At 42.3% G+C, this 22,679-nt stretch overlaps 1 protein-coding gene across 1 annotated transcript in view; it reads right to left on the bottom strand.

The window, feature by feature from the left end:
- Nucleotides 1-22,679, bottom strand: part of ssp3 (short spindle 3) — a 169,674-nt gene that overhangs the window by 131,629 nt on the left and 15,366 nt on the right. The window contains exons 4-6 of the mRNA XM_065232867.1: nucleotides 16,659-18,632; nucleotides 1,326-1,487; nucleotides 50-1,268 (exon numbers count right to left, since the gene is read on the bottom strand). Coding sequence (XP_065088939.1) covers nucleotides 50-1,268; nucleotides 1,326-1,487; nucleotides 16,659-18,632 — 3,355 coding nt within the window. The remainder of the gene's footprint in view (nucleotides 1-49; nucleotides 1,269-1,325; nucleotides 1,488-16,658; nucleotides 18,633-22,679) is intronic.

Here is a 22,679-nt window from a genome sequence, read left to right as displayed (position 1 = left end):
ATTGATTGACACACCCATAAACAAAACAAGCATCTTCCGATGAACGTACCGCTTTGATACCTCGGAGTTGGGTTCCATTCCCATTTGAATCACTTCGGAGATCGTTTTCAACCCGTCCAGCAGCCACATGGATTGGAAGTCTACGACTTCTGCTTTTGCCATGAGTCTCAACAGCTGTCCAAGTGGTCGTTCCACACCCAAGGGACCACCACCTTTCACAATCGTATTCAGCAGTTTGGGCACTTGACTTTGCTTGCGAATTTGCGGAGCCAGCGGCTGTAGTTCTTCTGTGTATTCTTCTGCTGCCTGAGCCATTCGCTGGCGCAGTTTCTTCAATTTCTTCTTGTTTGCCTTAGCATTACCGCTGTCCTTGCCCTTATCACTAACACTGAGATTGTCGTCGTTTTCCTGTTTATTGGAGTTGGTTTCGTCACAATTTCTCGTCGGTATGGTCAGCTCAACCGCTCTTTGACGAATATCTTCGATGTGTTCTTCATGTCGTCGGGCGGACTCCTGCTGCTTCTGAATTATCTTCCGTTGCAGCTCTTCCGTGGTGGCTTGCTGCTGTGCCTGCAAAGCAAGAAGCCTTTCCTCCCTATCGCGGGCCTTTTCCCTAGCCAAAGCCTGACGTTGCCGCTCCTTTTGCTCCTGCATTTTCCCGACACGTTTTTCCCTCTCGCGACGATTTTCACTCATAATTTGCAGCTTCTTCTGGCGTTCCTGTTCGATTTCCTGTCTCCTACGTTCGACAGCAGCCTCTTTGGCGGCTTTCTCCTCCGCTCTCTTCTGCCTTTCAGTTTCCAAATCTTGCAAACGGCCTTCCTGTTCCTTGCATGATTCAATGAAATCCAGTCGCTTGTTTTGGGCTTCCAAATTTTTAATGAAAGCAATCTCTTTGAGCTTTTCCTCCTCGTCGTGAGCTTTTTTGATTTTATATTTCAGATATAGTGTCCGATTTTCGGCGGCCCGTTGTAGACGTTCTTCCATTCGCATACGCTTCTTCTCGATGAGCTGCTGCTTGGCGGTCTTGACATCTTCAACTCTGGCCAGCAAATGTTGAATTTTCAGGGCCTTCTCCTTCTGCAGCGCTTGACGCTTCTCCAGGGCCCGGGTCTGTTTGGCTTGGTACTTTTTCAACGTTTCGTGCAATGACCGTCGGCGAGAAGGACTAGACAGCTTAGCGTGCAACTGCTGGGCCCTTCCCGGATGGCGAGCAACCAGTGCCTGCAGGGTGGCCAGCGTTTGGGCACGCTCGACCCAGGTCATTTCTGGAATTGTAGGTAGAATTAGTCAACAAAATCAATTCGATAATAAGAATAACTCACCAGCTAGAACCGCTTCGTAACGCATCTCGAGTGTCATTTCTTCTTCGCCACCAGTACCGTTAACGTTGACGGTTTCTAAATTTTCGGCGCTGCTTTCGTTATCCTCCAGGTCTATGATGGCTTCACAATCGGTTTCGTCCGTTTCAGTATCGATGTCAATTTCTGCAAAAGGAATGCAATTTTGGGGAAAATTTACACGAGTCCTTGAATGTCACGTGATTGTAGCTCTCTCTCTCTATATATTCACTACAGGTAGGTACGATGCGTGCAACAACGTGTGTGGTTTACAACTGCCAAACATTTGTTTGATGTACCCACAATCAACAACACTGGACTAATGGCGATCGCGTAATCAATTTCGCTTTGTACCACGCGCAGTTTGCTCCAACAATGTGGATTGATCGCGAAAGTTAAATAACACCGCGCACGCCGTCAAAACATTGCCCACTGAGGCGAGACGGTTGGTAACAGAGGGAATGATGACGCTGGGGATTTTTGGTCGGTACGCAATTTCAAAATTTACGATTTGAAATATAAACGACCAACAAATTGACAGAGACGACTGATTATTGTTTTTTTTTTAAGCTGGATTTCGATCAACAGTGAATCAAATTCACTGTCCGCAAACGACATGGACAGTTAAGAAGGCAGTTAGCGATGGCCATGCAAATTAAAACGTAGAATGTTTGAATGATTGCCCATACAGGGGGTGAAAGAGGGGTTCTAAAATGGCCACGTGGTTTGCAAACAGTTGAATATCACTTGAACCACGATTAAATTTAAAGTATACTTTGAAACAATATTTGTGAATATCAATCTTTAATCTTTGAGTTATTGGTTGGTTGGTTGGTTGGTTGGTTGGTTTTCTTTATTAGGGAGACTTCCAACCAGAGGCTTTGAATGATCTATTCTGTCCGTTCAATATGACTCTTTATTCTTATTGTTGATATTTTTATTGCTTTTAACTCCGTTTTTAATTATTTGCGTTATTGATACTTTGCGGTTTTTCTTTATGTTTTCTTTTTATTTTGCGATATTTATTATTTGGGTCGTTTATTATTTCAACTCTTTTTTTTTGTCGATCGTGTATTCCGTGCTGAGCACTAATGCTACCGACGCCAGGGAGGCACCTACCCTACCTATCGACTCATCACAACTCATGAACCGGGGACCAACGCTTTACTTCTCTTCCGAAGGAAGGCGTGATCAGAGATGTTATGCCTCAGAACATCCCGGCGGCGCCGACTGGGGATTGAACCCAGGCCTGCTGGGGTGAACCCACCGAGCTGTTTTGGCTGTACCTTTCTCGTATACATCCTAGCGTGAAATCGGAATCAATCGAGAAGCTGGTCAAAGGTTGTGTAAAGGGTGTCCACGATGAAATTGCTCTAACTTTTTAACCGTTGGGTAGAATTTAATGAAAATTTGGGTGGATTTAGTTCATAGTGCATTATTTACATCCTGCAAGTTTTAAAGTCCTGTGATCAAAACTTGCGGAAATGGAGTCGAAAGAACAGCTCGTGCGTGATAAAATCTTGCGCATTCATCACGAGAACAAGGATCTCTCGCATCGTTCCATCGCTAAAACGTTGGAAATCGCGAATTCCACGGTGTCGCGAGTGATTAAGCGGTTCGAGGAACGGTTGACCACCGATCGGAAGCCCAGAAATGAAGGAAAAAGTATTCCGTACAACACCAAAAATCACAACCGCGTAGTTGGGGCCTTCAACCGAAATCCGAACACCTCCGTTAGGGATGTGGCTAAGAAGCTGCACCGAAGCCGAAGTTTTGTCAAGAAGGCCAAAACTAAGGCTGGGCTTCGAACGTTCAAGGTACAAAAGGCCCCTAATCGCGACGAGAAGCAGAACAAGTCCGCCAAAACCCGTGCCAGGAAGTTGTACCTCAACATGCTGACGAAAGTTGAATGCTGCATCATGGACGACGAAACATATGTGAAGGCCGACTTCAAACAGATCCCCGGCAACCTGTTTTTCACGGCCAAGGATAAGTTCAGCGTTCCGGAGCATGTCCGCACTCAGAAGATGTCCAAATTTGCGAAGAAATTCCTGGTTTGGCAAGCCATCTGCACGTGCGGGAAGCGGAGTGCACCTTTCGTGACCCAGGACACGATGAACGGACAGGTGTACATAAAAGAGTGCCTCCAGAAGCGGCTGCTTCCTCTCCTGAAGGCCCACAACGTCCCAACAATCTTCTGGCCGGATTTGGCCTCATGCCACTACTCCAAGGACGTGCTGAAGTGGTATGCGGACAATAAGGTCAATTTCGTGCCGAAAATGTTCAACCCTCCCGACACTCCGGAGCTCCGCCCCATCGAGAAGTACTGGGCGATTATGAAGCAGCACCTTCTTAAACGACCTAAGGTAGTGAAGACAGTCGAGGAACTGAAGAAAGTATGGGTTTACATGCAAAAAACGGTTGATTCACAGGTTGTGCAGAATCTTATGGCCGGGGTTAAGGCCAAGGTGCGGGCATTTGCGTATGGACTGTAAATAAAATACGAGTAAAATGGTAAAATGAAGTTTAATAGTTATTTCTCAATCCCTGAAAATTTGATGGCAATCGGATGAAAACTCGAATTTTGCGAATCAATTTTGTGTGTGGCAATTTTATCGTGGACACCCTTTACAGTGCGATGATCCGATTAAGATTGTGTCGCTAGTTTAAAAAGGATCCGACATCAGCCGTATGAGTTACATATCGTACAAAGTAGGATTGGCTTCCAAACTACGTGAAGTTGCTCTTACATCGGATACATGGCCGAAAGGAATTTTGTTCCGTGAATTTGCAGACGGTTAAAAAAACATTAGATGCCTCGTTTGAACACGCCAGCCATCAAGATCTCTCCTGTTCCGGGACCTTTCGAGTTCTCAACTCCCCTCTCCAGACTAGACCCAGTATGCTGATTCAGAATTGGATGCCGCGTTGTGATTTGGAGCGCTGTAAACCAGAACGCACTGCCTGTCGCATTATGGGAGACCTCGATCCAGTTGCGCTAGCTGTTTCCCGCCATCAAATTCGTTCTATTTCCTGCCATCAGCGTCGTTCTGGACCTGCGGTCGAGTTCGGTCGTTTTCAGGCAAGTATGCATACATTAGTTACAGTAATTTTCCTGATCAGCTTCCGTGTTCCGGTGCAACGTCTCAAGCATCTGCCGGCTGTTTCCAGTTGAGAAGCACTTCTGGTTCTGATACTGCTCATTCACAACATCGGCTTTACTGTTCGAACAATCCTAATTCATCTCCGGGACGCACAATGGACCGCTCTTTGGAAGCTCTTGGTTCTTCCAGCCCAGTCGTGTCGATTCCTGCCAGCGATCAGCATAGTCGTCCTGGACTTGTGGCTGGATATGAATCAGGAGTCTTCCACCTTGCCTCTACAGGCAAGTACTATTCACTGTCTGATGCCGAACCAATTTTCAGCAATTCGGATTATGTTAGTCATGATGCCTCTGTAACTCCCAATCCTGGGAACTCGGAACGCGCCGTAGAATGCCCCATGGAAGCCCCTAATCCCTCCGTCTCAGTCCTGTCATCAGCAGCCTTCGTTCATCATAGTCGTTCCGGTCCTGCTGTCGGATGTGGAGAGGGGGTCTTCCAACCCACTCATTATGGCGAGTATCCAATGAGACTTGATAATGGTCATTTATTGCTTGATGTATCTGTGATTTCCAGGGAGAGCAGTCGTTCGATTCCTTGCCGCAAGCAGGGCGTCGTCAGCTTCTACCAAAACGCCGGTGGAATGAATTCTGATGTTGAAGAGTACCGCCTAGCTGTATCGGATTGTTGCTACGATATTATTGTCCTGTGCGAAACGTGGCTCGATTATCGAACGCTTTCCAGTCAAGTCTTCGGTCCTAACTACGAGGTCTTTCGTTGCGATCGGAATCCTAACAACAGCCGCAAATCTACTGGTGAAGGTGTCCTTGTAGCTGTCCGTGGCGGGTTGGAGGCAAAGGCCATCGAGAACGATTCATGGAAATATGTGGAGCAGGTTTGAACTGCCAACAATCTGGGTGATCGCACACTATTCCTATGCGCTCTGTACATTCCACCTGATCGAGTCCGGGACAATGAACTCATCGATACTCACTGTCGGTCAGTTTTCACAGTTATCGAAAATGCCACTCCAGTTGATGAGATATTCAGGCGTTTCGTAGAATCCATCTCATAGCGGATTCCTGATCCTGATAGCTCTACATTTCACGCAGGAGATATTAGCCTTCTTGACAACTACAGCGCAGCGAAGCTTTCTCAAATTAACCATGTAGTTAAAGAAAATGATCGTAGTTTGGACCTCTGCTTCGTGAGCACACAGGACAGGGCTCCATCAATTTCCTCGGCTCCTTGTGCACTAACTAAGCTAGTTCCACATCACCCTCCTCTAATTGTCACTGTTGAGGACAAACTCGTGCGTGATTTCGATGACTATCCTGCTACGGTTTCTTATGACTTCCGTAAAGCTGACCACCGTAGCATCATAGATGTATTGTCAAGCATGGTATGGGAGAACATCCTTGATCCACATGACGTTGAGGCTGCAGCTCAAACCTTTTCACATGTCTTGGCATATGTCATTGACAGAAACGTCCCGAAAAGAACGCACCACAAAGTGTCTCACCCTCCCTGGCAGATGAGAGAGCTACGTAAGTTGAAGTCAATCAAGAGAGCAGCATTGAGAAGATTTACGAAGTATCGCACGCTTCCTCTGAAACTACATTATGTGAGGCTGAATCACATGTACCAGCGAGTCAGTCGTGAATGCTTTTCAAGTTTCCAACGAGGCATCCAGCGCAAACTTAAGCTACACCTGAAATCCTTTTGGAACTACGTGAACGAGCAACGCAGGGAATCCGGCCTCCCATCGTCTATGGAATTCAATCGGAGAAGTTGCTGTCACCGTTCAGGATATATGCCGCCTTTTTTCCTACAAGTTTGCCAGTGTATTGACTAATGAGATACTAACTGACGACCATATTAACCTGGCTGCCAGGAACGTTCCAGTAAACGATCAAACGCTGGGTGCAATTGATGTTAATGCTGAGATTATTTCTAAGGCCGCGACTCTGCTCAAGTCATCCTTCAATCCTGGACCTGATGGAGTTCCATCTGTATTTTTGATTATTGCTAGCTTGTTCATTCCGCTTCATCGTCTGTTCCGCATGTCTCTTTCCAGTGGTATATTTCCATCCTGCTGGAAATTTGCGCACATGTTTTCCGGCTACAAAAAGGGATGGAAACGAGCTGTGGATAACTATCGAGGAATTACATCGTTAAATGCCGTTTCGAAGCTACTCGAGCTAGTGATTATGGAACCGTTGCTGTCCCATTGCAAGCAGTAGTTGAGTGCTGATCAACATGGGTTTACTGTCGGTCGCTCTACAACCACCAATCTGCTGTGTCTCACATCGTATATAACCGAAAGCATGTCGGATCGCGTTCAAACGAACGTTATTTATTCAGATCTATCCGCAGCATTCGACAAGTTGAACCATGCTATTGCGATTGCTAAACTCGGCAGGCTCGGTGTATGCGGTAATCTTCTGAGTTGGTTTCGATCATATCTTACCGGTCGCCAACTAAAGGTTGCCATAGGAGATTGCAGATCAGCTAGCTTCTTCGCCACATCAGGTATACCTCAGGGAGCCACATGGGACCGTTGATTTTTGACGTGCATCTGGTCAGCGAAGCTCCTCGGTTATCATATGCAGATGACCTCGAAATCTTCCTACGAATCCATTCGATTGCTGACTGTCACTTTCTTCAACGTCAGCTGAATGTATTCGCTAGTTGGTGCAGTTTAAACAGAATGGTAGTGAACCCAGCCAAATGCTCCGTTGTCACGTTCTCACGAAAACAACAACCGATAATATTTAGCTATGACGTGCTTGGCTCGACAATCGAACGCGTGAATCTGGTGAAAGACTTGGGTGTGAATCGCAGCTTTCATTCAAGCAACACATTGCATATGTTGTCGATAAGGCGTCAAGAACTTTAGGATTCATTTTTAGGATAGTTAAAAACTTCACTGATATCTACTGTCTAAAATCTCTCTATTGTTCGCTTGTTCGATCGACGCTTGAATATTGTTCAGCGGTTTGGAACAAAAACTACTACAACGGTGCCGAGAGAATTGAATCTGTTCAACGTCGCTTTCTTCGTTTTCCGTTGCATAGATTGCCTTGGAATTATCCGTTTCGATTACCCAGTTACGAAAGTCGTTTTCAACTTATCGACCTAGAACTTCTTCGGACTAGAAGGACAGATTGCGAGGCTATCCTGAGACAAATTGACCTGAATGTTCAACCCCGACCGCTTCGTAATAACCTTATGCAAGGACTGCCTCTACGTCGCACAAATTATGGAGCGTACGGTGCGATTTGCGGACTGCAGAGAACATTCAACAGAGTTGCATCTGTTGTCGACTTTCATCTCTCCCGTGATGCGCTTCGTCGAAAATTGTCTTCTGTTTTTCGCCGGCAATAGTAACTGACTACAAGATATATATTTTTTTATGTTTTTTATGTTATGACCATGCTTGAATGTATTTTTTTACTATAGTTGATAAGGTTAACATCATTGGGGCTTCATCCAGCTTGTTGATGTAAAACAACAATAAAACAATATAACCACCGGCACCGCTGTTCTTTCCTCTCTTTATTCGTTCTTTTAGTTATGCTTTGTGACATCAACAATTTTATTCTTAGTTCTTTCTAAGTCTGCAAATACTCATTACTGCTAAAACATTTGCCAATTCTCGCAATCATTTCGAAAAGCACTGAGTATCTTTGGGTAAATTCGTAATAACTTTTGAAAGAACTGAATCACTTTAGCAAAGTTCGCAATTACATCGGAAAGGACTGAATAATTTAAGAAAAGTTCGGAATCATTGCGTAAGGTACTAAACCACACGTTTGTTAAGACCGACTCAAAATTTAGTCGAGTCGAGTCAATGTCGGCAAAACTCGATTTACTCAAAAGTAAGTTGAATTTTCCGGGCTTTTTCCGGAAAAACTTCTCGAATATGATGAGACCTTCCTTAGCCGCAGGCGCAGCTACAAAGCAAGACCATGCTGGAGGTAGCTGAGTTCGATTCCCGGTCCAGTCTAAGATTTTTTCAGATTGGAAAATTTATCGACTTCCCTGGGCATAAGAGTATGATTGTACTTGCCACACAATTATATACTAATGTAAAAATGGTACAGGCATCGAAACCTCTCAATTAATAACTGTGGAAGTGCATCAAGAACACTGAGTTTAGAGCACACAATAAACTAATATGCGATAAGCGATAAGCTTGAAATGCAAAGAAGAAGAAGAAGAAGAAATGAGAAAAATCGATAGTTGGGAGATGAACCAGACCTGCGGCTGAAAATCTCGATAATAAAGACACAAAAAATATATTAGAATACTTCTACGCTGAGTAAAAATTTCATAGATTTTCCTCATATTTAAGAAGTATTTCGTGGTTTTCTACGGCTTTTGCTTGGAAATTTAAACTAATTTTTTATTAAATCCACTTTTGACGAAATTGAGTCGGTTTGAACAATCGGCCACTTCAAAACTGTTTGGAATCACTTTAGAAAGAACTAATTCACTTACTTATGATTTGGTTCAGTACTAAAGTACTAAAGAAGTGATTTCGAACATTTCTGAAATGATTCTGTTATTTCTGAAGAGATTCTAAATTTTTATGAAATGATTTAATACTTGCGATATCACACAAACTTCCTGGAATGATTTGGTACTTTCCAAAATGATTACGAAATTTTCTGAAATGATTCAGTACTTTCTGAAGTGGTTTAGAACTTGCAGAAGTGATTATATACTTTTCTGGAATGATTCAGTAATTTCCGAACTTATTCCGAAATTTTATTAAGTGATTCAGAACTTTTCGAAGTGATTCCACACATTTCTGTAGTGATTTAGTAAATTGTGATGTAATTTCAAACATTCCAAACTTTTCTTAAGTTGTGCAGTACTTTCCGAAGTGATTCCGAAATTTTATGAAGCAGTTCAGTCCTTTTCGAAATGATTCCGAACTTTCCTGAAGTAATTCAGTATTTTCCTTGACTCATATTTTCACTTTGGTAAATATTTGAAGTCGCTACCCTAGAACAATGCCGTGATATTGAGTTCTATTTGAATCTACTAGAGCAGTCATCGTCTGAATTTCAGCAACCCTGTCTGACTCTTGACCCATTCTGCAACTTTGCTAAACAATCGAAGTCGCCATCTAGAAACCATACCGAAATAGTGTGCTTTATTTGGATTTACTCTACTGATACCATGGAAAAATTTAGAATCATTGACGGCAACCCTGACTGGCTCTTGACTCATACTCCAACTTTACTGAACATTCGAAGTCGCTACCTTGAAACAATGCCGTGATATTGGGTTCTATTTGAATCTACCGGAGCAGTGCTGCCATCTAATGGCAGCATGTCGAGTCATTCATATCAATCGTGGATAACCCTTCACATATACTCAAAATTTGCTTAACATTTGAAGTCACTATCTTCAAACGAAACCGAAGTGTTGAGCTCTCACAATACTACCGCCTGCAAGAAGAAAAAATAAGCTGAACCTAAGTGCGTGAACTGTGATTCCAACCATCTGGGCAGCGATAGAAGATGTCCCAAGCGAGCGGCCTTCATCCAGATCCGACAACAGGCTTCCACGAGGAACCAACCTGGTCACCACCGCAATAATCGTGCTCCTACTGTCAACAAGGACATTTCCTGTACTTCCGGCTCGTCGTATGGTCCCGAACCTAGCACCGCTTCCACTACACCAGCGCCCCCCCGTTGCGAATCCAACATCAGATCAAACGGGTCCCAGCCACCGTTCAGTTCAGCATCGCCTCACTGATGCTGCGGCCCAGCCGAGCCATGGCTCTACTGCCCCGAGATAATCGTACGCCCGTGCTGTGTCAGGTGAGTCAGAAGAAAATTCTCCACTCACAAGCGACGAACTAGTGATCTTCGTGACTGAGGTGATCATAATCTTGCGCACCACCAAGACACTACCTGAACAGCTTCGTGCAGTTATGACCCTCGTGCAAAAGTATGGACCGTGAAGCCATCAAAATAGCCAACTGGAACGCTTGCTCGCTCAAGAGCAAAATCATTGAGTTCGTTGATTTCCTCAATGAACATAGCATAGACATCGCTGTCATCACCGAAACACACCTGAAGCCGGAGATAAATGTTCACCTCCCCGATTTTCGGCTCGTAAGGCTAGACCGGACTATGGCTATCGCATTAAGGAGCAATATTGGCTGTCGGCTGCTACCGAGTTTCTAGCTGAAGATGATCGAAGCGGTGGGTGTGAAAGTCTCCATTCCTGTTAGCCCTATTACCATCATTGCGACCTACTGTCCCAAACAAATCACCATCATGGACGGGTCGGCAGCAGACCTGTGGAGAGACATCATCAAACTAACTCGACACCGTGAGAAGTACATCAAACAGTCGACGTAAACAAAACGGCACAATCCTGAACGACGACCTGCAAGAGGCTTACTACATTATAATAGCGCCGGACTCTCCCACCCGCTTGAGCCGGTCTGGCGTTCACTCCACCATAGACTTCTTCGTCAGTAACATGGGAGACAACATCTTGCAACCTGTGACCCACGCGGAGCTGAGTTCGGACCACTATCCGGTGGTGGCCGATGTGGGATCATAAGTCAACCGATTACAAGCTTCCCGACGCAACTACCATCGTGTCAGCTGGGATCAGTTCCAACACTGTGTCGACTCCACTGTCAACTACGGTGTCCTTCCGGAGACGCCCGAAGACGTTAACCGGTGTCTGCATTCCATCGAGGAGGCGATATGCCGGGCCAGGGAACAACACGTGCCAGTATCCAAACTGGTGAGCAATACTCTGAACCTTGACAGATCTACCAAAGACCTTATAAGACTCCGTAACACCATCCGAAGGCAGTACCAACGCTCTGGTCTGCTTGTCCTTAAGACCCACTGTAATCGCTTAACAAAAACCATGGTGGACCTCAGAAATCACTAACCAAAATTCTTCAAAATAAGCCAAGCCCCATCCCCCACTGACCCCACTGACCCCACTGGATAGTCCCGGCGACCCAGTGGTTCATATGATAACTCCTGAAGAGAAGGCTGCCGCGGTAGGTCAACACTTCGTCAGCTCTCATAATCTCGTACAAAACATCGTCAGCCCTCACGAAGCTGAGGTTGCTGAAAACGCAGCCAACCTCCATCAGATTTCCAATATTTTTTCCGAGAAATCCGAGATTACAGCTGACGAACTGTTGGCCTATATCAAAACATCTAAAAACATGAAGGCCCCAGGTTTCGACAGCATCCTAAATCTGGAACTCAAACACTTGAGTTCCAGATTCTACAACCATCTGGCACTGATTTTTAATCTTTTTTAATTTTTAAAGACTTGGCTACTTCCCTTCAAGCTGGAAGTCAGCTAAAGGATCCGTCCTCTCCTCCAAGTTATCGACCAATCAGCCTTCTCTCAGGGTTATCAAAACTGTTCGAAAGAGCAGTCTACCACCAGCTCCTAACATCTGCCGAAGAAAACAACTTGTTACTCGAGGAACAGTTTGGTTTTCGGAAAGGTCGTTCGACCGTCCACCAGCTGACTCGAGTAACAAACTGAGAATTCTGTTTCGAAAACATCTGCTATGGCATAGCTGGACGTTGAAAAAGCGTTCGACAATGTCTGGCATGATGGCTTGGTGTTCAAATTGCAGCACTACGGTCTTCCAATCATCCTAGTGAAGATAATTAACAACTACCTATCGAACAGGACGTTCCGAGTCTCTCTGAATGGCATCACATCGGATGCTTTCAACATCGGTACTGGGGTTCCACAAGGAAGCATCCTTGGCCCCATTCTATTCAACCTGTTCAACTCCGATATGCCGGCTCTCCCTGATGGTGGATCGTTGTCTCTGTTCGCAGATGACACATCCATCGTCTACAAGGGTAGGGTCATGGGAGCTCTGACTGCCAAACTTCAGAGAGGCCTGGACGTCCTGTTAGAATATTTCAACAGCTGGAAGATCCGTATCAACGCGGCAAAGACCCAGGTCATCATATTTTCACTCTCTAAATCTCCCAGACTTGTTCCGTCGGTGAATAATAAGATCTGCCTGAACGGCACAGTGGTGGAATGGTCGAAAGAGGTAGTCTACCTCGGCTTAACACTAGACAGCAAGCTGATTTTCAGGGAGCACGTCGACAAAACTAAAACCAAGTGTAACATCTTGATAAGATCACTTTATCCACTCATCAACAGGAGGTCCACTCTATCCCGTAATAGAATACGGAATGCCAATCTGGGAGAGTTGCGCTAAATGACATCACCTTAAACTTCAAAGGATCCAGAAGAAGATCCTTAGGATAGTCTCCCGCGGATTAGAAATTCTGAGATCCACCTCCTGGCTGGAATTCAAACATTAGAAGAACGTGTGTTATCAGTTCTTCAAATTAAATCACGACTACTTTTCTAACAGGGCCTGTGTAAAAATAGTACTAATGAGTTAAAAAATATATATTGCTGAAACGGTTTGTTGGATTGATTTGGTGTCTTCAGCAAAGTTGTAGATATTATTGTGGCAATAATGTTAAAAATATACACTATAAAAAATTTCGTTTGTTTCAATGAAAACAATTATATTTGTTATCAAAAAAGTTAATTTCTCAAAAAGTACATTTTTGAAAATTTTCGTTTTAAACCTTATTGAAGCTCATAATGTTTGCTACAAACTGGTGATGGTAAACTCAAAAACAAAAAAGGTAGGATTTTTTGAAAATTTACATTTTTATTAAAAACACATGTTTTTTAACCGTGTATATTTTTTCAAGAATCGCATTTTTATTTTGCACAACTTTCCCGAAGACACTATAGCAATCAAGCAAGCCGTTTTTGCAATGTATTAAAATGTTTATTTTATAAGCGCTTTTCTACACAGGCCCTATTGGAAAAGTAGTCGGGGTTCGCTACCCCGACTACCCCGAAGTGAAAAATTATTAATTTTATCGTTATTGCCTTATTCATGGTCAACACAAAAAGTTATGGATCAATTTAATGCTAGTAGATATATTGCAACAGAGGCAAAGTTGATAAAGGAAGGTCATTCGTCAAAAACCGCAAAATATGGCACAGCCTTAAGTGATGAAACAAAATTGGCAGTCATAATTTTTTTTTGAAGATGATGATATAAGCCGGGCAATGCCTGGTCAAAAAGATTATGTGTCTGTGCAGAAAGAAAGAAAACGACAAGCCATTCAAAAAAGATTACTAATGATGACTATGAGAGAAGCTTATAAACGATTCAATGAAATTCACTGCAATGTAAAAATTGGATTCTTTTCATTTGCAAAAATCCGCCCTAAGCAATGTAAACTTTTAACCAGCACTGGAATCCACAATGTTTGCGTGTGCACAACGCATGAAGACATCAATCTAATTTTACACAGTTTGAAAAAACTCAACCATTTGAATAATGTAAAAACGTACACTGACAGAATACTTTGTGAAAACATGACAACATATTGCTATCTACGGTGTTGTGAAGATTGTCCAGACTCTTCCGCATTAGAAAACATTTTTATTAAAACAACAGCTTTCATTTGAACAGTGGGTTACTACGGATAGATGTTATTTAGAAACTATTGTAAAGCCTGCAGACGAGTTTGTTTCATTTTTCTGCTTGAAATTGACAAGTTTGATACCACATGATTTCATAAAAACACAGCAATCTAATTTTTTGAAAATTACACGAAATAATTTGGAAGAAGGTGAATTTTTAGTTACTTGCGATTTTTCCGAAAACTACAGCTTTGTGTTACAGGATGAAGTTCAGTCTCATCACTGGAATGTCCAACAAGCTACCATTCATCCATTTGTTATATATTTTAGAGAAAATATGCAAGTTAAACATTTAAGTTTTATTATAATTTCTGAAGAGTTAAGGCATGACTCAGTGCCTGTTAACTTATTTATTTCTAAAATGATAAGTTTTTTACGCATTAACCAAAGTAAAAATATCAACAAGCCGCGGCACAATACAAGAACCGGAAAAAATTTGCTAGCCTTTGTAAATTTAAATCAAAGTATGGAATTGAAGCCGAATGGCATTTCTTTGCAACATCACATGGGAAAGGTCCTTGTGACGCTATTGGAGGTACAATAAAACGCATGGCTACTAGAGCAAGTTTGGCCAAAGAACGTGAACAGTCAATAAAAAATGCAAGAGAGCTTTATAATTGGGCAAATAATCAAAAAGAAGGAAAATTAACAAAATTATCATTTAGTTTTGCCACAACAGAGGAATACGAAAGTATGGCTTCACACCTCAACGAGCAATATAATAATGCAAAAATAATTCAAGGAACTCAAAAGTTTCATTCTTTCATTCCTGTTTCAGAAAATGAAATTAAAACCAAACGTTACTCAAACTGTAATGATAATGATGCCAAAATATTCGATGTATTTAATAAGTGATGTAAATAAAAATAGAAAGTATGTGTATTACAATGAAAATAAATTATGTATCATCTGTCCATGAGGTTTCCGAATAAAAAAAAGTAAAAAAGTGCAGAAAAATGTATTTTGTGGATTTAAGTTGAAATTTGAAAATAAAAAAGTAGTTGGGATTCGCTATTACAAATTGTAATAGCGAACCCCGACTACTTTTCCAATAGGGCCTGTGTAGAAAAGCGCTTATAAAATAAACATTTTAATACATTGCAAAAACGGCTTGCTTGATTGCTATAGTGTCTTCGGGAAAGTTGTGCAAAATTAAAATGCGATTCTTGAAAAAAATATACACGGTTCAAAAACATGTGTTTTTAATGAAAATGTAAAAATCGTAAAATTTTCAAAAACCATAACTTTTTTGTTTTTGAGTTTACCATCACCAAACTTTGTCAGTTATTAGCAAACATTATGAGCTTCAATGAGGCTTAAAACGAAGATTTTTAAAAATGCGCTTTTTGAGAAATTGACTTTTTTAATAATAAATATAATTTTTTTCATTGATACAAACGAAATTTTTTACAGTGTATATTTTTTACACAATTGCCAAAATAATATCTACAACTTTGCTCAAGACACCAAATCAATCGAACAAAGCGTTTCGGCAATATATATTTTTAAACTCATTAGTACTATTTTTACACAGGCCCTTTTCAAAAAGTAGTCGTAATTCAATATGAAAAACTGAGAGCACAAAATGGCGCCTTTACTAAAAAGGAACAACTGTGCAAAGTTTCAGCGTAATTGGAAATGATCGGTCAGGATCGATTTGCGAACCTTCGTGGAATGCCTCACGTTAAGTTAAGCTATGCTCGTAGTTAGGAAGGTTTTCACTTTTTCCAATTCAAACAAAACACACCCCCAAAGGGGTATTCTGTAAACTAGTTGAAAAACGCAAATATTAAATTAAAATATCAAATTTAAAAAAAGATGAAGAGCCAGGTAGGCTAATCATTTAAAATCTTAACTCAATGTACTATCACAATCAACAGAAATAAACATAATTTTACTACTACTACAAAGCATCCCTGTGTGGCTATCTTGAATCAATACCGCAATTCAAGAGTGTAAGCTAAAACCACCTAAAACTGTCGTTAATTCGAATTTTGGTCGTAGTCGTAAAAAGAGGATGGAGTGTACTATTTAGGGTGTAAATTTATCAAATACTAGCTGAGTGTGCCCGGTCTTGCTCGGGATTCAATATTAGCTTGAGTTTATGCGCCGATTTAAAAAAAGCTTGCTATATTGTACGTAGCCCCCCCCCCCCCCTATTATCTAAGGGGCTACCCCCTATGATTATCTCCTTATACCCCCACACTCGCCCCCACATGCCTAATTTGGTTCCATTTGCTTGATTAGTTCTCGAGTTATGCAGAAATTTCTGTTGCATTTGTATGGGAGCCCCCCCTTACAGAAGGGGGAGGGGTCTCGAACCATCATAAGAACCTTCCACGGCCCCAAAAACCCCTGTATACAAATTTTCACGCCAATCGGTTCAGTAGTTTCCGAGTCTATAAGGGTCAGACAGACAGAAATTCATTTTTATATATATAGATAGATAGATAGATACCTAGATAGATAATATAATTTTTGAAAAAAATAATAATTTAGAATATTTCCAGAAAATGTTAATCCGACAATCGAGGCATACCAAAATTGAGATCCAACTCACTCTTCCTGTTTGCCGTCCTACTGCAAAGCGTAGCGATGTTAATGAATGTACGAGAGAGCCACCTCACACTGCCGATTAATAGACAACCCCTCAACCCAAACTACTCACCCGTATTCTGCAGCTCCCGGATCTGCGCCTCCAGGCTTTCCTGCTCCTCCAACAGCTTGCGCTGATCCTCATCGCTCTCCATATCCTCCCTCTCCTCCAGCTCGTCACAGCTGGACAGATTGATTTCGGACCGTACCAAAGGCCGTTTGCCGACAACCGAGATCGCGACACCATCGCCCCCACCTTCCTCTCCCGTTCCCAGACACTTTTCGTAAAGATTCTGGATCGTCGACGAAACCATATTGGTCTGAATGTTCATATCGACCTTGTTCAACTGGGATGTGGTGTCCTCTTGGTGATGCACAACTTCTTCTACTTTTTGGCTCGTATTCGATTCATCAACCACCACTACCGTAGTGGGAGGTTTCGACTTTAATTTCTCGTTCCGTAGGAACTCTTTGTGCAACGTCTTCAATTTCAGCCCAGTGAGGTCAGATTTTTGCCTACTCACCGTTGGACCATTCATCATCGGTGGTTTGGGAAGGGTGCTTTGAGCTGTGCAACCATTCGGGGCGATCTTTTTCGTTGCAGCTGGAGCAGTTGTGGGACGCTTCGCTAGAACAGTAGATACCGGTTTAGTTGGCGGAACCGCAGATTTAGCACTCCCAACCGTTGTCGTTGTTGGCTTGGGCTTCAAATCTGGTGGTGCCTTTGATGCCACTAAAACCGGTTTAACCATCCCCGGGTCCACTTTCGACTGCTTACATACATTTTCAGTGGAATCTTTCCTATCATTTTCTTCAGCATTACCATTTTCATCCAGCAAAGAGAGCGTTGGCAGACTAGCATAACCACTAGGTTGATTGAAACGTGTTGCCCAATGAAGGCTCGATCGTCGCTTCGTTTTGACCGTGTACCAACCGTCATTGTTGGCAACATCCGACGGGAGACTCTTCGGTTCCGACCGTCTGCTCGTGACTGGCCCATTCTGAACTCGGCCCTTTGAGGAATCCGCAATGGAGTTCCTCGAACCTAATCGATCCGTGCTAGCTTTCAGAGTTGAGCTGGAACTATCGACATCTTCTCTGGATGTTTTGCGGGAAAATGATAGCTTTGAAGATAGCGGTACCGCTTTGCTTTCACTCTTTCGATTATTGATTTCGATCATAGTTTTCGATCGAGTTGAAAGCCGAGATGAAACATTCGATGGAATGGTTTTGCTTCTCACTGGGTTCACGATTGGGCGAGCACTCGGTTTCGAACCGACGGAATGGATGTTTGAAAGGGTTGCGCTCTTCACTGGCAGCGCAACGGTCTTCGTTTGACTCTGATTTAGACTAGATAAGGTAGCCGATTTGCGAACGTTCGGAGCAGATCGGACCACCTTGGGGGGCACCGTTCTCGATGGCAACATTACCTTGTTTTGTCCAGTAGGACCGGCTGGACGAGCCGCAGGTTTGGCAACACTGTTTACCACTGTTGCATACTTTGTGGCAGGTGATACTTTCTTCACTAATGCTTCAGGAGCCTTCACCACGTCTGCGAGTTTGTTTTCATCATTTGGTGCATTTTCTGCACTTTTCGTCTCTTCCGGATTATCTGCCTTCACTTCTTCTTCCTTCACATCTTCACTTATTAGTTCCTCTTTCTTGCAGTACTTTTCCAGATATTCCGCCAACGTTAAATTTTCGTCATCCAAATTAGTCTGGGTGTACTGGTCGAGTTTCAGCACGTAACTCTCTAGATTGCTACAGCCAATTGGATGTTCACTTTCGCCAACTTGGGGCGGTGCCTTTGCTGCCTCATCCAACACACCACTGTTCTCGATCGTGACCGTGGATTGCTTCAGTAGGTCTTTGACGTTCATCTTTCCAAGGCCACTCTTTTTGGTACTGAGACTCTCCGTCGAACTGAAGTGCTTCTTTGGAGAGTACTTGTTGAGTTCATCCGGGGCGTGACTTGGACTGTTCTTGCCGGAAAAACTAGGGCTCGATTTGCCGGATACTCCCGGACTGGAGATGGGTTTACGGACACCTGGAAAAAAGAAAACCGGTTAGGTCATTCGGTTAAGAGAATAAATTTAGGAAATTTGTATAGAAACTGAAGTCGAAATAGTCTGCATCTAGTAACGGATAATACAGTAAGGGATAATACTAAAAATCGAATAAATGAGAACTGCCTTACTCGGGGACTCCTAATTGTCAGCAAAGGCACGCTGTGCTATACTATGTCGGAGGCGGTGAGTTTAATTGTCGGTCGAGACAAGAAATGTTTCGGCGGGTTGAAAATCTCTAATCTGAAATCTTATAGAAGCTATTGTTTCGGTTTTCTTTGTTCATTACCTGCTGCAGCTCAGTCGATTTTGTCAATACCGTTGAAAGCAATATTTTTGTGATGAGTGTTGAAGTGAAGCGTACGATTGACTTCCATTTCCCCAACTTACAGGGTTGTGAAGGAGAAAGCACTTTTGATAAAGTTCGTAGGTTGGAAGAAAGTATGCTTTATGCATTGATTTAATTTTCGATTGGGTGAATGTATCACTGAGGAAACTAGAACTACGATTTTCATAATATTTTCGTATGAACGGTCGTTTTGAACTTTGGAAATTATTTCATACGACAACGTATGGTTTCTATAGCATGCTTATGCAAATTACATGCCTCAATGATGAATTCCATACGAAACGCATCAACATGTCATACGAGGCTGCAATGAACTTTATTAATTGATCTTTTGTGGAAAAAGCATAAGTTGTTGGAGACAACTACCTAGCAAAGTATCCCTACTACTTCGTACGCCGCACGCTATGTCTGAAGGCACTTTTTTTTACAACATTCATGTACCTCAGTTTTTTTATGACAGGAAGTAAGAATGGATCTTAACAATCAAATCAGTAATGGTTTGAAAATATTTCATCTTGGGTTTTTTGAGAAAAAGTATTTTGAATTATACTTAGTCGTTTATGAAAGCGTAAAAGGTGATACGGTCAAAATGTGGTCAAGGGAAAACGCGTGTAAATCGGTGAAATCGTTTATTTAAAAAATCAAATTAAATTTCTTTTTCAAGTTCAATTAGTATAAAATTCAGGAAAAATATTCAGTTAGGCTTCCGCTTTTCCAAATCCGAATTGCCGGGCCTTACGCTTGACCCCTGCCATCAGATTTTGTACAGCCACCTTGTCCACCTTCTTCGCCGCAGAAAGCCAGTTTGCCTTGAACTGCTGCTCGCCCTTAGCAGTTTTTTTGGTCTTCTTTAGGTTCCGCTTGACAATAGCCCAGTATTTCTCAATTGGGCGGAGCTCTGGCGTGTTGGGAGGGTTCTTGTCCTTGGGAACCACCTGCACGTTGTTGGCGGCGTACCACTCCATGGCCTTTTTACCGTAATGGCAAGATGCCAAATCCGGCCAAAACAGTACGGAACAACCGTGTTTCTTCAGGAAAGGCAGCAGACGTTTATTCAAACACTCTTTCACGTAAATTTCTTGGTTGACAGTCCCGGAAGCTATGAAAATGCTGCTTTTCAAGCCACAGGTACAGATGGCTTGCCAAACCAGATATTTCTTTGCGAACTTTGACAGTTTCATGTGCTTGAAAACATCTGCTACCTTTCCCCTTCTTTTTGCCGTATAAAACTCCTGTCCCGGAAGCTGCTTGTAGTCGGCTTTGACGTAGGTTTCGTCGTCCATTAAAACGCAGTCAAACTTCGTCAGCATCGTCGTGTACAGCCTCCGGGATCGCGCTTTGGCCGTCGTATTTTGTTTATCATCGCGATTTGGAGTCACTACCTTCTTGTAAGTCGATAGTCCGGCTCGTTTTTTGGCTCGATGCACGGTTGTAGACGATACACCCAGCTTATTTGCGGCATCTCGGAGAGAGAGGTTAGGGTTTCGCTTGAAACTACCGGCAACTCTCTTTGTCGTCTCAGCGGCTTCCGGTTTTCGATTTCCCCCCGATCCAGACTTCCTGGCTGTCGACAAACGTTCCCCAAACACTTTAATTACATTTGTAACGGTTGATTTGGCAACTTTTAGCGATTTTGCCAACTTTGCGTGCGAGTAGCTCGGATTTTCGCAATGCGCGAGCAAAATTTTGATACGCTGCTCTTCTTGCTTGGACGGCATTTTGACAACTGAAGAGTGAATTCCAAAATCAAAATAGGAGCAACATTCTACACACACACACCTTCAAAATGAGGGGTGTTCAGGTTTTTTAAATGCAAAATTGAAAGAAATACGTCAAGTTGATATTGACCAAATTTTGACCGTATCACCCTTTATATGGACCATTGACGATACAAAACCGTTACGGATCGAAACAAATACAACTGAATATGATTGTTGGAGATTAAGGTAGTCAAAATACTTCGTTTCAATGGCATAGTAAAATTTCCTCTTCGGTACCGTAAGATGTCGTAACTTTGTCGTGAACTCATAATGTTTAAAATGATAAAATAATTTACAATGAAGAGAATAAACTAAATTTACTTTAATTATCAGTTCCATCTGTTTCATCCATTCTTATCAATGCTTAAATAAATATCTAAAGAGAATGATAAAATAAACTTGGAGCTGCATAGATAAGGAGATTACTTCAAATGAGCACTAAATACTATACGATACCAGCGCTTTCATCAAGTTTTTGTCGTATCTGAAATTATTTTCCACTGCTTTATAGATACTCCATGTTTGGGAAAAATCATTATGAACAACTTCCTTTTTTTCCGTGAACCAGGCTAAGACTTATCCTGTACTCTTGCAAAAATCTATAATGTGATATTTTACAATATTGAATTTTGGGGCTACCGGAAGGTTTCGGTAGACCAACTTTCACATAAAAGACCTATGCACTCATCCATGAGTTCATCACCAAAACAATGTCTCATCATAGCATCCATGTTATCCAAAACCATTAGCTGATGATCAAAATTGCATCCTTCCAAAACTACACGTTTATCAAGTACCTACAATGGCGACCAGCGAGTCCAAATTTCGCATGATGAGTCGCATTTGCAGCAGCCACAGAATTTGAAGCGCTATTTTGAGATCATTATTGGCCGCGTTGTCTTTCGTCATAGCTGATTTGAGACCGGGCTGGATAGTTTGACGGTCGGTATGTCTCATACGTTGAGCCAATTTTAGCGTATGTAACATAATACAAATATAGTGTAAAGTTATGTACATACTGACCTTATTAACACTCGGATTAAGATCTTTCTTAAAGATGAGTAAATCTTCGTGAGAGATTTTTTACCATATTTACATTTCTTTGATGGACTTTCAGTAGGCCGATTTGATAGCACATCCCGCCCCTGCTGCCACCCTGCTCATGCCGTTGATCTCATTTCATAAAGGAAGTGTAAAAGAGAAAGAGATATCGCAACAAATTCTCTCTATCATACCTGTTTTCTAAGACATGGAGTGGGAGTTGTTCCACCAACGACCCGATGAGACAGCTGATAGAAGTTAAATACATTCAAATTCATATCCCTGTCCATTTGGTTTTTCCTTGATTTCATTGAACTTCGATGAAATTCTTCATTTTTTTCTGATGTTCTTAGAACTTTTTTTAAGTTCTCAGAACGTCTCTGAGTCTTGTGTGTCGTAGAACTTATCAGAAGGACATTGAACTCCCATGAAGCTCACAAAACGTCCCAAAAGTTGGCAGAATTTTCCTGAAGTTTATAGAGCTTCTCTGAAGATCGAAGCACATCTTTAAAGTTTGAAGAATTTTCCAGAACTGAGATCGATGAACTTCTCTGAAGGCTGTTAAACTTCTCTGATTATTTTGAGGAACGTTTTTAACTTTTCTAACTTAATAAAGTCGCTGAGCCTTCCTGAAAGTTTCCTTAGACAAAATATGGGAACTGCAATGAAGTTCTAGCAATTCTGTAGTAATTAAAGGTGAATGCTACCTTAACTAACTGGGAAAGAGCAGCTAATATCATGTGAGTTTCATTCCTGTATTATCGGCATTATCTGTTAACCGAACTTCGTCATGGGTTCCAAAAATCCAAACTAATTTTCTATCCCTCAGGGTTGTAAATGCCACCTTCGTCACCAGCTGAGTACGGGACACAAACATT

Source organism: Ochlerotatus camptorhynchus, unplaced genomic scaffold, assembly GCF_037179485.1.
Source record: "Ochlerotatus camptorhynchus isolate MF236.1 unplaced genomic scaffold, CSIRO-AGI_Acam_v1.1 ptg000379l, whole genome shotgun sequence".
Lineage (NCBI taxonomy): Eukaryota > Metazoa > Arthropoda > Insecta > Diptera > Culicidae > Ochlerotatus > Ochlerotatus camptorhynchus.
This window is presented reverse-complemented; position numbering and strand designations above follow the sequence as displayed.